This window comes from Somniosus microcephalus, chromosome 1 (genome assembly GCF_052327205.1).
Source record: "Somniosus microcephalus isolate GS21.2 chromosome 1, FLI_Smic_1.0, whole genome shotgun sequence".
In the NCBI taxonomy this organism is placed as follows: Eukaryota; Metazoa; Chordata; class Chondrichthyes; order Squaliformes; family Somniosidae; genus Somniosus; species Somniosus microcephalus.
Genome location: NC_140987.1, coordinates 312,713,938 through 312,731,120, shown reverse-complemented (window position 1 = coordinate 312,731,120; position 17,183 = coordinate 312,713,938). Strand labels below are relative to the sequence as shown.

Here is a 17,183-nt window from a genome sequence, read left to right as displayed (position 1 = left end):
AGACTCAGCCAGACTGTGATGGAAAGACTCAGCCAGACTGTGATGGAAAGACTCAGCCAGACTGCGATGGAAAGACTCAGCCAGACTGTGATGGAAAGATTCAGCCAGACTGCGATGGAAAGACTCAGCCAGACTGTGATGGAAAGACTCAGCCAGACTGCGATGGAAAGACTCAGCCAGACTGCGATGGAAAGACTCAGCCAGACTGCGATGGAAAGACTCAGCCAGACTGCGATGGAAAGACTCAGCCAGACTGTGATGGAAAGACTCAGCCAGACTGTGATGGAAAGATTCAGCCAGACTGCGATGGAAAGACTCAGCCAGACTGTGATGGAAAGACTCAGCCAGACTGCGATGGAAAGACTCAGCCAGACTGCGATGGAAAGACTCAGCCAGACTGCGATGGAAAGACTCAGCCAGACTGCGATGGAAAGACTCAGCCAGACTGCGATGGAAAGACTCAGCCAGACTGCGATGGAAAGACTCAGCCAGACTGTGATGGAAAGACTCAGCCAGACTGCGATGGAAAGACTCAGCCAGACTGCGATGGAAAGACTCAGCCAGACTGTGATGGAAAGATTCAGCCAGACTGTGATGGAAAGATTCAGCCAGACTGTGATGGAAAGACTCAGCCAGACTGCGATGGAATGACTCAGCCAGACTGCGATGGAAAGACTCAGCCAGACTGTGATGGAAAGACTCAGCCAGACTGTGATGGAAAGACTCAGCCAGACTGCGATGGAAAGACTCAGCCAGACTGTGATGGAAAGACTCAGCCAGACTGTGATGGAAAGATTCAGCCAGACTGTGATGGAAAGACTCAGCCAGACTGCGATGGAAAGACTCAGCCAGACTGTGATGGAAAGACTCAGCCAGACTGTGATGGAAAGACTCAGCCAGACTGCAATGGAAAGACTCAGCCAGACTGCGATGGAAAGACTCAGCCAGACTGTGATGGAAAGATTCAGCCAGACTGTGATGGAAAGACTCAGCCAGACTGCGATGGAAAGACTCAGCCAGACTGCGATGGAAAGACTCAGCCAGACTGTGATGGAAAGACTCAGCCAGACTGTGATGGAAAGACTCAGCCAGACTGTGATGGAAAGACTCAGCCAGACTGTGATGGAAAGACTCAGCCAGACTGTGATGGAAAGACTCAGCCAGACTGTGATGGAAAGACTCAGCCAGACTGCGATGGAAAGACTCAGCCAGACTGTGATGGAAAGACTCAGCCAGACTGTGATGGAAAGACTCAGCCAGACTGTGATGGAAAGACTCAGCCAGACTGCGATGGGCAGCAGTCAGCAAGACAACAGTAGACAGTAAACATTATAAAACATTTGAAAGACTGTTCAATATCACTTAAGAGTGCATTGATGCTCTTATCATGCACTCAAAGCTGGTGCAGAGCTCTGGTAATAAGTGAGTGATGTACACATCAAGTTTCAGAATAATTATAGTGTAGGAATCAACGGATTCCTAACTGAATCACTGAGGTCGAGTCAGTTCAGTAAATCAACCGAATTTAATTAAATAAGTGAACAAAACAAAAACATGCAGGAGCAACAGCAAACAGGTCTATACAGCAGCTTGTTCCACGAGGTCTGAACTCAGGACCTCCCACTCTCTGACGTCATCACGTTTCCCGCCGTTCGGGGCATCACGTGACCAGCGTGATGACGTCATTGCGTTGTTTCAGGGCTTTTACAGAAAGCCTGTTTACACTCAGCAAACGAACATAGATGCTGTAACATTGGTTTAAAGACAGTTATGCGTTTGTACAGGAGTTCATTGGTGGTTTTGCCACAATAGGATAATTGATGCTTGTGTAGGTAGTTAAATATTCTGGGTTCTGAAGAGAGAGTAAACTATGAGAGTGAAGCTCAAGTAGGCTATTAATTTCACCTGAACAAATAGTTCATAAATCTCTTCTAGAATAATCATTTTACATTTACCTATCAGTCTTCTCACAGAAGACAATTAAACTGCCTTTTGCAAGAGCAAAATCTTGCCACATAAATTCAAATGCTGACCTCGCACAAAAAAGGAACAACACTCAAGCCTGATCTAAATTTACCCAGGCCTCAGGAAACCCGGCAGCGAAGGTAAGTGCCTTTTATAGCACTCCTTGTGGGCCATGAGGAGCAGGAGTGCTCCACCACGGCCCCTCAAGGCAGTCTTTGGGCTCCCATATTCTGATCGCAGCCTCTTTCTAGCCCAGCCACAATTGCCATCTCCACCCCCCCAAACTCTCCAAGCCCCGATCTGCAGCCTGCGCTCCTCCTGCAATCACGGCAGACCGCCACGCAGCCCCCCCCCCGCCAATCCCCAACAATGTTCCCTTTAAGCTGCTGTCTGGAGGTCTCACGCAACCGGCTCACCAGCTCTTGAATGGATAATCTGCACATGTGTGGAAATTTGAATGGGCTGTGCAGCCCGTTAAAGGGGCCGCGCATTCAAACAAAAATGAAAGGGAGCATTGCCTTCCAAGCCCCAATCTGCAGCCTGCGATCAGAGTAGACTCCCCCCGACCACCCTCCAATCCCAATCTGCTGCCTGCTCCCTCCTGCGATCAGAGTAGACTCCCCCCCCACCACCCTCCAATCCCAATCTGCAGCCTGCTCCCCTCCTGCATTGAGTAGACTACCCCCCCACCACCCTCCAATCCCAATCTGCAGCCTGCTCCCTCCTGCGATCAGAGTAGACTCCCCCCCACCACCCTCCAATCCCAATCTGCAGCCTGCTCCCTCCTGCGATCAGAGTAGACTCCCCCCCACCACCCTCCAATCCCAATCTGCAGCCTGCTCCCTCCTGCGATCAGAGTAGACTCCCCCCCACCACCCTCCAATCCCAATCTGCAGCCTGCTCCCCTCCTGCGATCAGAGTAGACTCCCCCCCCACCACCCTCCAATCCCAATCTGCAGCCTGCTCCCTCCTGCGATCAGAGTAGAATCACCCCCACCACCCTCCAATCCCAATCTGCAGCCTGCTCCCCTCCTGCGATCAGAGTAGACTCCCCCCCACCACCCTCCAATCCCAATCTGCAGCCTGCTCCCCTCCTGCGATGAGTAGACTCCCCCCCACCACCCTCCAATCCCAATCTGCAGCCTGCTCCCCTCCTGCGATCAGAGTAGACTCCCCCCCACCACACTCCAATCCCAGTCTGCAGCCTGCTCCCTCCTGCGATCAGAGTAGACTCCCCCCCACCACCCTCCAATCCCAATCTGCAGCCTGCTCCCCTCCTGCGATGAGTAGACTCCCCCCCACCACCCTCCAATCCCAATCTGCAGCCTGCTCCCCTCCTGCGATCAGAGTAGAATCCCCCCCACCACCCTCCAATCCCAATCTGCAGCCTGCTCCCCTCCTGCGATCAGAGTAGACTCCCCCCCACCACCCTCCAATCCCAGTCTGCAGCCTGCTCCCCTCCTGCGATGAGTAGACTCCCCCCCACCACCCTCCAATCCCAATCTGCAGCCTGCTGCCCTCCTGCGATGAGTAGACTCCCCCCACCACCCTCCAATCCCAATCTGCAGCCTGCTCCCCTCCTGCGATCAGAGTAGACTCCCCCCCACCACCCTCCAATCCCAATCTGCAGCCTGCTCCCTCCTGCGATCAGAGTAGACTCCCCCCCACCACCCTCCAATCCCAATCTGCAGCCTGCTCCCCTCCTGCGATGAGTAGACTCCCCCCACCACCCTCCAATCCCAATCTGCAGCCTGCTCCCCTCCTGCGATGAGTAGACTCCCCCCCACCACCCTCCAATCCCAATCTGCAGCCTGCTCCCCTCCTGCGATGAGTAGACTCCCCCCACCACCCTCCAATCCCAGTCTGCAGCCTGCTCCCCTCCTGCGATCAGAGTAGACTCCCCCCCACCACCCTCCAATCCCAATCTGCAGCCTGCTCCCTCCTGCGATCAGAGTAGACTCCCCCCACCACCCTCCAATCCCAGTCTGCAGCCTGCTCCCCTCCTGCGATGAGTAGACTCCCCCCCACCACCCTCCAATCCCAATCTGCAGCCTGCTCCCCTCCTGCGATCAGAGTAGACTCCCCCCCACCACCCTCCAATCCCAATCTGCAGCCTGCTCCCTCCTGCGATCAGAGTAGACTCCCCCCACCACCCTCCAATCCCAATCTGCAGCCTGCTCCCCTCCTGCGATCAGAGTAGACTCCCCCCCACCACCCTCCAATCCCAATCTGCAGCCTGCTCCCTCCTGCGATGAGTAGACTCCCCCCCACCACCCTCCAATCCCAATCTGCAGCCTGCTCCCCTCCTGCGATCAGAGTAGACTCCCCATCACCACCCTCCAATCCCAATCTGCAGCCTGCTCCCCTCCTGCGATCAGAGTAGACTCCCCATCACCACCCTCCAATCCCAATCTGCAGCCTGCTCCCCTCCTGCGATCAGAGTAGACTCCCCCCGCCAACCACTCCCCAAGCCCCAATCTGCAGCCTGATCCACTCCCAAAATCACATTCGACCCTGCCCCACCTCCCCAAACCCTGATCTGCCATCTGCTCCCCTCTCGGTTGTCGGGGTCCGTCCCCAAGGGGGCAGTCTTCTGTTACTGGTTTTCCCACCTGGCAGTCTATCAATCTGGCTGGCTGCCGGGTGGGAAACGGAGCAAGAAAATGATATTGTGGTCCTGCCGTTAAATTCGGTAGAACCTGTGTCCCCAGCCTCGTTGGATTGTTTGGCTGCTTTCGGTCACACCCATTCCTTCCCCGCCTCCCCATTAATATCAGGATGAGCAGAATTTACTTGATTCAGTCTTTTATTACACAGGTCGACAGTAACAAGGAATGGTAGATTACCAATCTATGAGAAGCTATGTGTCGCTGCTTCTAATAATCCTAATCAGATTTCAAATCACTCTCATCTCTCCTCACTAACTGTCAGCCCTCACCCACACCTCCCTCTCACTCACACCATCAACCTTGCACTTCAGCCCTGCCTCATAATTATCATCCATTACTCACAGCCCTCATAAAAACCGATTGCCCTTGCCTCTCACTCTCACTGCTAAGTCCTCACCCTCCCCATTCCTTACTCTTAAGATGTTCTTGACACTTATCTTTATCCTCCTATGCTCCAAAAAGAAGTCTGTTTCACTCTACTTTTTATGAAAATTGGTAGGTGTGATGTTTGCTCAAAACAAGGACTGTTGGCAACTATAGATTGCAAGAACCCTGGTAGGATGAGGCCTGGGTGACACCACGACTGTGATATATCCTTCCTTTGCTTTTGGATATTGTCTGTGCGTTTGTTCTATTAAAGGGCTGGGGAATCTTCCGGTAGGCCCAGTTCCTGGTGCATTGCCTATTGGCTGTGGAACATGTTAGCCCTGGTCTCCTGCCACAACTCCAGCGGCAGTGAGGGAGAATCCCTGCGGAATTTCAGGGCTGTTATATTTAAAGGGATTTTTCTATTTCATTTGTTCTAAAAAACTAAAGTAGAAATGACTAAGTTAGCACCAGGAAGCATGATGCCCATCACTTCATTGCCCATCACATCATTGCTCCTCTCCCTCCCGCCACCCCCCCTCAATTAACATCCATACCCCTCCAGCTTCTTAACTGAAGATCGAATGGGGTGGGGGCGGGGATGGAGGAATGGGGGTGACTCTGTAATTGATTGTAATTATTGTAGTCCAAATGCTCCAGCAGACAGTAAAATAGTACAGCCATTAACGCATGTCATTTATAATCTTTAACAATTCTTTATCCCAGTTAGTTGGTAATGAGGACATGTGAACTCAGATTTCTTACACGTTAACATCCACTCATTGCCAACTCCACTCTGTAAAGGAATAAACATACCAATCCAGAAGGGACGCCTTCCACTGAAGTCCCACAGCCACTCCATGTCCTGTTTTGAGATGACACTCACAAGGTTGCCATGGTACCTGTGGAGACAGTGGAACAATTTGCTCTTTGATTTCAGGCTCAGCTGGAAGAAAGACATTAACTATGCATTAAAATTCAAAAAAAGGATTGGTGAGCAGTGGCAATATGGCCAAGTGTGGTGGTATTAGCAGTTAACCCGCTATCATGGAGATTTGGTTCTGGTTACATTGATCGGGATGACGCCAGCTTTTAACTGGACTTGGCTCCAATAATGGCATTGATGGCAGTAAAAGGTGAGAACTGGATGATTGGTGACCTTTACCACTGGTGCCTAGTGTTACGTCCGTGTAATAATCAGACACAGACTGCGGAGAACGGTACAACGGTGTTTACTCAACGTGGCTCAGACTCCAACTGAAACAACAGATTACTACTCAGCGTTATATACAGGTGTGGTCACTGCCGGTACTACAGTATAATTGAGCTGTAGAAAGTAGTTCCCCCATTAAAGGTACATACATTACAATTCCTCCCCTTTTAGATTAACAGTACCATAACACTCATTTAACAATTAAATATCAAACTAATTACAATTAACACTTTTAACATGCAACATTAGCTGAAAATAGTCTATTTATAAATTCAGTCTTTGGGGAGGCTTCCTGATCCTTTCTGGATAGTGCCTTTCCCGAGTGTCTTGCTCTTGGTGCGGAGGCGATTCTGGCCCCCTGTCGTCGGTTGGTTCATCAGCTTCCGATGCTACTGTTTCTGGGGTAGATGCTACCTGTACGTCGGGTTCATCACCAGGTACGTATGGGCGAGGCATGGGGTTGACTTGTTCCTGTGACTCTAGGATCTGGTCAGCATGGCGTCTCACGATGCTCTCCCCAACGTCCACTGTATACATTAGTGGGCCCTGCCGTGTGCATATCGTTCCTGGCTGCCATTTTTCTGTTCAGTAGTCACGGGCCAAGACTGGTTGCCCTACACTGAAGCTCCTTGTTGGCTTCTCATGGATGTGCTGGAATTGCTTACTCTCAACATCTCTTCGTACGTTTGGTCTGAGCAAATCCAGGCGAGATCTTAACCTTCGGTTAAAGAACATCATGGCTGGGGCCTGGTTGGTGACTGCATGTGTCGCATTCCGGTAGGCGAACAGGAAATTGTCCACCTTGTGCTGCAGTGGAATGTTGTCATTGTACATAGCCTTTATTGCCTTCTTAAAGGTTTGTACGAACCTCTCAGCCAATCCATTTGTGGCTGGATGATACGGGGCGGATGTGTAATGCCTTACCCCATTCTTTTTCAAGAACCTCCAGAACTCTTCGGACACAAACTGTGGTCTGTTGTCGGAGCAAATCTGTTCTGGCAAGCCATTCCTGGCAAAAATGGTCCGTAGGACTGCAATAGTTTTCTCCGTGGTGGTGGAGGACATTTTAATGACCTCAGACCATTTCGAGTGCGCATCCACGGCTATTAAAAACATTGAGTCCATGAATGGACCAGCAAAATCAATATGCACCCATTGCCATGGAGATGAGGGCCACTCCCATGGGTGTAGAGGGGCCTGTGGTGGTGCATTTTGGACTTTCTGGCATCCTGAGCAGCTCTTGGTCAGGTCCTCGATTTGTTTATCGATTCCCGGCCACCACACATAAGCCCTGGCTAGGCTTTTCATTTTTACCCCTCCCAGATGACCCTCATGAAGCTCATTGAGCACTCTATCCCTTAACTTGGGTGGAATTACCACTCGGGATCCACACATCAAGGTCCCCCGGCACACTGACAGCTGTTCTCTCCTTGTTGAGAATGCTGGCAACAGTGAGTCGCCATGTTCTGGCCATCCCTTCACTGTCAAATCATATACCCGAGACAGTGTCGGGTCATTTCGGGTTTCCTTTTCTATACAAGCGTTAGTTACCGGTAGGTATTCAACTATAGTCGAATGGAATATTTCGACAGGATCCACTGCTGGTGCTTCCTCCGCAGTAGGCAGTGGCAGGCGTGATAGCCCATCAGCATTTCCATGCTCTTTCGTGCCCTTATATTCAATCTCATAGTGGTGCGCCCCTAGAAAAAGTGACCATCTTTGTAGTCGTTGCGCAGTCATCACCGGAACGCCCTACTTCGGATTAAAAATAGAGACAAGAGGCTGGTGATCAGTCAGCAAGGTGAATTTCTGCCCGTGCAGATAGTGATTGAACTTTTTCACTCCCCACACTAGGCTGAGGGCCTCCCTGTCAATCTGGGCGTAGTTACGCTCGGCTGAGGTTAGTGATCGTGACGCAAAGGCTATTGGCCTCTCTGAGCCGTCCGAGAATTTGTGCGACAGCTGTAGGGTGACGCATCACATGCCAAACGAACTGGTAATGCCGGGTTGTAATGGGCCAATACGTCTTTCGATGTGATTAGTGTTTTGCTCTTCTGGAAAGCTCGTCTACATTCATCACTCCACTTCCATGGCACCCCAGTTTGCAGTAGGGTGTTCAGTGGGTGTAATATTGTAGACAAATTTGGCAAGAACTTATGGTAGTAGTTTACCAGCCCGAGGAACGACCTCAGTTGTGACACATTTTCCGGTGCTGGAGCCTTGACTACTGCCTCAATCTTCTCTGGGGACTTATGTAACCCCTCTTTATCGATAACGTGGCCACAATACGAGATTTGTTTTCTAAAAAACTCACATTTGGGGCGGTTAGCTCGGAGCCCATATTCCTGCCATCTAGTGAGCACCTGCTCCAGGTTGGCAAGGTGATCACTGTCATTTTCGCCCGTGACCAGGATGTCGTCCAAATAACACTGGGTCCCTGGGATCCCTTGCAGGACTTGTTCCATTGCCCTCTGCCAAATAGCCAGAGCTGATGCTACCCCGAATACCAGCCGGTTGTATTGGTAGAGACCTTTATGGGTGTTGATTGTGAGGTATTTTTTTGATGCTTCTTCTACCTCCATTTGCAGATACGCCTGGGCCAGATCAATCTTAGTGAAGCGTTTCCCTCCAGATAGCGAGGCGAAAATATCTTCAATCCGCGGAAGTGGATATTGTACGGTGTGAAGGACCGGGTTCACTGTTACCTTAAAGTCCCCACAGATGCGAACCTTCTTTGGTTCCCCAGGCGTGCTGCTCAACGACTTTTTCATCACAGGGATGATGGGTGTAGCCCACTCGCTCCAGTCTACCTTGGACAGTACACCTGAATGTTCCAGACTCTCCAGCTCTGCTTCGACGGCTGGGCGGATCGCATAAGGTACCGGTCTGGCCTTAAAAAATTTTGGGCTTGCGTTTTCTTCAATTTTAATCATCGCTGTCATGCCTTTTAGTGTTCCGAGTCCTTGCTGGAACACTTCTTTCGCGTCAGTTAGGATCTTTGACAGTCGCCCAGGTGTGACGTCGTCATCCTTTTTGTCAGCCACAGTCAGTGCCTGTATGGAATGCCAATCCAGTTGTATTTTCCGGATCCATTCACGTCCCAGTAATGGTGGTCCTCCATCTTGCAAAACATACAGGTCTAGTTTTGGTGTTTCCTTACCGTTATATATAACGGTCACCCTTATTTTTCCTTTGGGGTAGACTTTTTGCCCCGTGTACGTCTTCAAAATAATTTTTGTGTCTCTCAAGGGTATGTGTGAGAATAGCCGCTCGTAGTCCTGTCGGTTTATGACTGTTAGGGCTGATCCTGTGTCCAATTCCTTCTTTACCTGGACTCCTGCTATCTTGAGAGTGACCCAAATGGTTCGGTGATCCTCCGTTGTGATCACATTATATAGTTTCAGACAACTCAGTTCCCTGCTTTCGGAGTCGTTATCACTCTTTTGTTCGTCTGAACTATTCTCCGTCATCTTATGTACCTTCTGGTACTTTCCTTTGGTAGGTTTCTTATTGCTGGTTTTCTTTCCCGACCTGCAGACTCGTGCTATGTGTCCTACTTTTCCACACTGTCTACACACTTTGTCTTTGAACCAGCAATCATTCTGGTCGTGTGTTGTTCTGCCGCAGCGATAGCACTTCTCTGTTCCATATGACATTTCGTTTGTGCCATATTCTTGCGGTCTCTGTTGTATCTCTGCAGCGCCCCGTGCTGCAGCTTCATATGATACCACAATGCTGAAAGCCTTTTCTAGCGTAAGGTCCTTTTCAGATAAAAGCCATTTCTGGGTTCCTTCACTTTGAAGCCCACACACAAACTTGTCCCTTAAGGCATCTGTCAGTCCCGCTCCAAACTGGCAGTGTTTTGATAGTTTGCGCAGTTCTGTTAAATAATCAGCATTGCTTTCATCCTTATGCTGGTTCCGTTTGTGAAACTTGAATCTTTCTGCTATCAGCAGCGGTGTGGGGTTTAAAATGTTCCTTTAGTATCGTTACTATGTCTTCAAAACTCTTTTCCATTGGCTTCGTTGGGGTTACTAGATTTCGTAATAAACCATACGTCTTTGCACCATTAAATTTAACAATACTGACGCTTTCTTGTCATCTGACACCCCATTTGCCTTGCAGTACACCTCTATTCGTTCGACATATGTAGTCCAATCTTCGACTTCATTGTCAAATGCAGTGATACTGCCACTCTTCGGCATTTTGTGTGTGGTTTAAAATGGCATCTCCCAATGGCTTAAAATGGCATCTCCTGCGCTTTCCTTCCTCCCCCGCTGCTGCCGACGCCGCTCCCAGCGGTTCTCGTGGCAATGGCGGCGCCCTGTAGGTTTCGTGCACTTCTCTCTCTCCCTCTCTCCGACGCTGCTTGGCCCCTGAACACCGGCTGCGCCCTGTGCGCTCTGCTCTCTCTCTCTCCCCCGTCGACACTGCTCGGCCCTTTACTGTGCCGCTCGGTCGGGCTCTAGCCCGCCGCTGTCTGGGAAGGGTCTGCGCACTACCTGTTGCCAGCCCATTTCGCAGGACCACCTTGACTGGAAAGCCAAGCCTGGCTCTCGACAGCCTCCCCCGCAATTCTCGAGTCTCTGTTGGATGACGGGGAGGTTGCCCGTGGTCAACGCCCAAGTCTCTGGCCTTGACCTCCAATCCACTGATCTCCAGGAACGAATCCCCGGGAGGTGACGCCGAGTTGCAGGTAGGTTCGAACCTGCCTCGTCGCCAATGTTACGTCCGTGTAATAATCAGACACAGACTGCGGAGAACGGTACAACGGTGTTTACTCAACGGGGTGCAGAATAGAGAGCAGGTGGTACACGAATGCATCACCACGCTTTAGGTTGGGAATTGGTTTACGTCAACTGGGAGCATCACTCCTGGAGTTGGTCACCTGCGAGAGCTATTCCTAAAAGTAAAGTTCAGGATCTATTTCTTTTTCGTATATCTATAGCTGCAGATTGTAACATAAAATATGCAGAAATAGTTCAAAAGCTCAGCAGGCACGGCGGGCCTTTTTGGATTGAATCTGCCACTTTCGCTGCTGTGTCTCCAACTAGAGACAACAGGTGGTCTTCCACTGCCCACCTCAATAGTGAAAAAGTCATGGAGTGATGAGGTAAATGGGTGTACGCAAATACACTGCTATTTCTCAAATTCAAAATGATCCTGAGATGAAGTGATCAAAATTAATATTTTTCAAATAACCTCTTAATGGTCCATTATTGAGCACAATGCTCAAATAATTCTATCTAATGCTAATTTCTGCTGAACATAATTATCCAAATATTACAATCAAACTTATATGAATTAATAAGCATTCACATTAAGTCTTACATTTCCTTGCAGGCTTGAGCTGCTCCAGTCCAGGTTGCCTTGTGTTCAGTGTTCAGATAATAGCAGTGATTCTCATGGTAGGTCCATCCAAAGGGACATTTTTTGGCACTTATCTCCTGAAATTAAAAAGTTGCTTGTAAATATTCTTTCTTTTGGTGCATGAGTGGTACTCTGATATATGTTCATCGAATACGCTCCACCATGTCAAATCTACTGCAGGAATACAATATAATTCCTGCTTAAAATATTGACTTGAGAAAGCACCATCGACTGCCTATACATTTCACATTGGTGAGAGGGTGGGGATGGAGAGAGTTTGGGTGCAAATTTGGTGTTCCTGGAAGGATTTAGAATGAACATTTTTCATCTCTGCAACTAGGGAAAGCACAAGTGCTCCCAGATCAGGTATCAACGCCAATGCAATAGCGGGATAGATTTACTGTAACTGGGAGAATTGATACCATTAGTGATATGACCAGCAACACTGGTCCCTGCCACCAGAAGCAACAACCAAGTACGAAACTGGATGTGAGATCAGAAGTACTAACAAACTGCATTCTTACTGCAGGATCTCACTCCCTTCTTGAATGTCTGGCAGTAACCCCACCCACTCCCTCCTCCCCTACAGCAAAGAGGTTTGGTCACAGTCCACTCAAGGGAAAATCAAGGTGCCACTGGCAGTAACATATTCCCATATTCCATATCTTGGGATACCGACATTTATAAGGAAAACTGGGCAGGAAGCAGATATTAGCAGGAAAATTACTAAACTGAAGAGCTTCACACTGCCATTTGTTACAGGCTGCTTGTAAAACTGGCTTCGAAGCTCTCAGGAAAAAATATTTTGTTTATTTATTTACTCCAATTTGAAAATAAATTAACTTTCTCTAGAATTTTCTCCAGCATGCAGCAGCTATGTAACAGGTCCCCGAGGTGCATCCCTGTTATTCCAGGTGAGAAGCGATATAGTTCAAAATGAGAAAGAAATTAAAGTTAAAGCTGGGCAATAAATTAAAAGGAAAAGAAAGCAAAATAATTATAATAATATAAAATATCAGAACAGCTTAATACACTGTGTATGGGAATACTGCACCAGCAACACAACACACAGGAAAATATGGGAGCACATCCAGCAGCAGGAAAATTGGAAATATATGAATATTAGTATAACTGAAGTTTAAAGACAGTGGGCCAGTAATTCCGGTCCCAACGCATGAATACGGACAGTGTACTCACGCGTGGACCCATTGGAAGTGCCGGATTTCAGCATGTACAGCGCATGCGTGGGAAACCGGCATTTCCTCTCCATCGAACTAAGGGTTTAGAGGTCCAACGCGTGCGTGCAGGACTCTGCGCACACGCGTTGAACTTCCTTCGTTTTGACAGGTTTGCGCGTGTGCAAGGGCCTGGACATTTTAGAAATGAAAAAAGGAGGCGTAAGGAGTGGATTCTTGAAGGTAAGTGGTCTATTATTTAAAATTATTACATTTTTTCCACAGCTTCATTGTTTTTAAGCACTTTACAGTAAGGTAAGTTTATTTTTAGACCCGATTTCGTAAACAATTATTTTTTTCAAAAATTCTATTAATTGTTTTAAATAGTTTTTTAAAAGTTATTTATAGTTTATTTAATTATTGGGATGTTTTTTTAAATTTTAATTAAAGTTAAACTAGTCTTTTGGGCGCCCGTACTTTTCATGAGTTTGACAGTCTTTACTATCAAACTCATGAATGAGTTTCCCCTCCCCTGATTGGCTGCAGAGTGCTCACCTGATCCCAGCCGGCACATCGCACTAACTACGCCGCTGGATCAGGTAAGCACATCGCGCCGACATCTGAACCGGGCCAGTGACAGGAAATGCAAGCAGGCCCGGGCTTCAGATGTCAGCGCGCAGGGTGAGTGCAGATCGGGGGCTTGCACGCGCGGCAAGCACCCGATCCTAATTTCTGGCCCAATAAACGAGGGTTTAAAGAAGGACCATACTGAGTCGCTTTCAGATAATGTAACTTTTAACAATTTAAAGGTAAGTTAGTTAGAGACTGCCAACAAGAGCAACCTGCCTTTAGTTTTTGATACAGACCTATTGAGAAATTGACAGCATTCATTCTGGATCCATGTATTGAAATTATGGGAGGATAGCCACCAGTGGGAAAGTATGAGAGGAAATTGTACTCAGGAACTTAGTTAGGGTTCTGGGTCTCGAATTTGGATAAGGCCTGAAAACATGGGTGGGGATTGCGATGCACTATTAACCCGTGTCTGTTCAGAGGTCTGCAAGCAGCACACAAACTTCCTGCTGCCTGCTAATTTACAGGAGTTTTACAACCTACTAATGGAGTTCAGAATGTAGTTCCTGAGTCCAACTTCCTCTCCTTTACCCCAACATGTCTCAGCTCCAAACTCAGCAGCCTGCCCTCATGTACCAGTGTGGCATTACAAATGTGGGTCTTGCCTTAGATATTCTCCAGGTTCAGTGCTGCTAATCACTCCCATAAGAGCTTCTTACATGTAGGGGTGTGTCTGCCCAATATCTAACTATATGATCGTGTACCCTAAGGGTGCACCAATAGTAAACCCTGGTGATCTGAATCAGATATTCATGTCTTTCACATGTGCACTTTCTCAATTTCTCTGAAGGTATCCAAAACAAAACACTGGTGAGACAAGACCAAAACAAATCAAGCTGCTTTATTTCACAACACATTAACATATAGAGCAACTCATGATAAGATTCACTTATTGCAATCAATACAATTTAACTTTGTGTATTAATACAAAATGGAGAACATGCCATCTTAGTTAACTTAAGCAAGATGACTGCTAACTGTCCTCCAGAATTTCTGACCTGTTAATTAGAGTTCTGGGTCTCGAATTTGGATAAGGCCCAAAAATGGGAATGGGGATCGCGATGCACTTTTAACCCATGTCCGTTCGGAGGTCTGCAGGCAGCACACAAACTTCCTGCTGCCTGCTAATTTACATGATTGTAGTGTTCAGCCGAGTGCTGAACATGCTGCTGAGTGGCTGAACGCCCAGCAGGGGGCTCAAGTTCATGTGAGGCTAGCTCCAATTAAACCTAGCCTGCACTAATTAAAGGCAGTCAGCACCTCTTAAAAGGGAGGTGCATTCTGCTTGCAGCAGCTGCTGAAATTGGTTGTGGAGGCAAGGGTCAAAAAGAAGAAGACTGAATAATGGCTCAACAGGCCAGAGAAAGGGCTCCAAGGTTTTCAGATGCAGTGCTGGAGTCCTTGGTCCAGGAAGTCAACTCCAGGGGAGAGGTTCTCTTTCCACAGGGAGCCAGGAGGACCTCCAGGCAACAGACAAGACTACAGTGGGAGCAGATAGCCAAGGTGGTAAATGCCTGAAGTTTAGCCCCGAGGACCTGGACTCAGTGCAGGAAGAAGTTTAATGACTTCAGACGCGTGGTCAAGGTCAGTGAATTCATCTTCAAATGCCATATCCCAGCATCTGCAACACTAGCCTCAGACACTGCTCAATGCACCACACCCCCATCACTCACCTACCAACAATCTTTACCAAACACGACTCACACCTCACATTCATAGCTTCACCTCACCCCCTCACACTAACCACTATTGCAAGCCTCACACTCACATCTCACAGCTTGAACACAGTCAGCTATTCAAACTAGACAGACACATCACCCAACAGTCAACAAGAAGGTTTGCCTGTACTAAATGGTATATACTTCAATGCAAGGTGTATAGCGAACAAGGCAGATGAGCTGAGGGCACAGGTAGAGATACTTGGGACTATGATATTACAGCTATTACAGAGACGTGGCTGAAAGAGGGGCAGGTATGGCAGCTCAACATTCCTGGTTACAAGATTTTCAGACGGGATAGAGAGGCAGGGGAAGGGGGGTCGCGGTATTGATTAAAGAAACTATTACAGCTGTGTTGAGGGATGATATGTTGGAGGGATCATCAAACGAGGCCATATAGGTCGAATTGAAAAACAAAAAAGGGGTGATCACTGTTGAGTCTGTGTGTCCCAGTTATACTTATGATCAATCACTGGACACAGACAACAAGAATAACTTTTAACAGGTCTTTACTATTCGGAGGTCAGGGCTGAACTGCCCAGCAACTCCTTACACAACACTTATATACCGGTGTGGTCACCACCGGTATTACAGTATACAGCAGCCAAGAGAAAGTAGTACATCTCTTAAGGTAGTTCTCTTAAGGTGGAACAGGTTACATACACCACAATCCTCCCTTTTTAGCTTAACAGTTATATCCCCATTTAACATAACGTAATAACATATATATATATACAACTTCATGCAAAACAGTTCAAAGATTCTCTCTGAGGAGGCCTCCTGATTCGAGTTGGATAACGCCTTTCAGGGGTCTCTGATTCTCGTTGCTGGGCTGACTCATCTAGTTGGTCTCTTATGGATTGGACATCATCATCAGGTACATTCACTTCTGAGGTAGATGCTTCAGGTTCACTAACTTCTTCCACGGTTGTCTCTGCCGTAACCATGGGTTCGACCCTTGTTCTCGATTCTACCAGTTGTCGGCATGACGCCGTATTACATTTTCACCAATATCTACCGTGTACATCAGGGGTCCTTGTCGGGCCCGAATTGTTCCAGATTGCCATTTCTCGTTTTTATAGTCCCTGGCTAACACTGGTTGTCCTATTTCGAAACTCCGAGTGGTCTTGTTATTTATATGCTGGAACTGTTTGTTTTCAACTTCCCTCCGCACATTTGGTTTGAACAAGTCCAACCTGGACCGCAACCTCTTGTTGTAGAACATCATGGCAGGACTTTGGTTTGTCACTGCATGAGTGGCGTTTTGATATGCCAGTAGGAATTTGTCCACCTTGTGTTGTAGTGGAATCTGATCTTCGCTCATGGCCTTTACTGCTTTTTTGAACGTTTGTGCAAATCTCTCGGCCAACCCGTTTGTAGCCGGATGATATGGGGCAGAGGTATAATGTTTCACCCCATTCTTCTTCATGAATTTCTGGAATTCTTCTGACACGAACTGCGGTCCGTTGTCTGAACATATTTGTTCTGGCAATCCATTTCTTGCAAATATCGTTCTTAGCACCGCGATCGTCTGTTCCGAGGTAGTGTTAGTCATCTTAATCACTTCTGGCCATTTAGAATGTGCGTCCACCGCAATTAAAAACATGGAGTCCATGAATGGACCAGCAAAGTCAATATGTACACGTTGCCATGGGGTTGAAGGCCATTCCCATGGATGCAGCAGTGCAATCGGAGGTGCATTTTGCACTTTTTGGCACCCTGAGCAGCTTTTCGTCAGATCCTCTATCTGTTGGTCGATACCCGGCCACCACACATAAGCCCTAGCAAGGCTTTTCATCTTGACTCCCCCCAAATGACCTTCATGCAGTTCCTTTAGAACTCTCTCTCTTAACTTAGGAGGAATAATCACTCTTGTTCCATACATCAATGTTCCTTGACAGACGGACAGCTGTTCTCATCTTGCTGAGAATGCCGGTAACAGTGGATCACCATGTGCTGGCCATCCCTTCACTGTCACTTCGTAGACCCGGGGCAGTGTCGGGTCATTCCTGGTTTCTCTTTCAATATTTGCATTGGTGACTGGTAAACATTCGATGATGGTCGAGTGAAATAA

The 17,183-nt window shown here is 48.0% G+C and overlaps 1 protein-coding gene across 1 annotated transcript in view; it reads right to left on the bottom strand.

Annotated features, from left to right (window-relative positions):
* Window positions 1-17,183, bottom strand: part of LOC147124856 (FRAS1-related extracellular matrix protein 1-like) — an 883,765-nt gene that overhangs the window by 9,892 nt on the left and 856,690 nt on the right. The window contains exons 34-35 of the mRNA XM_085994045.1: window positions 11,545-11,660; window positions 5,817-5,902 (exon numbers count right to left, since the gene is read on the bottom strand). Of these exons, the coding sequence (XP_085850171.1) occupies window positions 5,817-5,902; window positions 11,545-11,660 (202 nt within the window). The remainder of the gene's footprint in view (window positions 1-5,816; window positions 5,903-11,544; window positions 11,661-17,183) is intronic.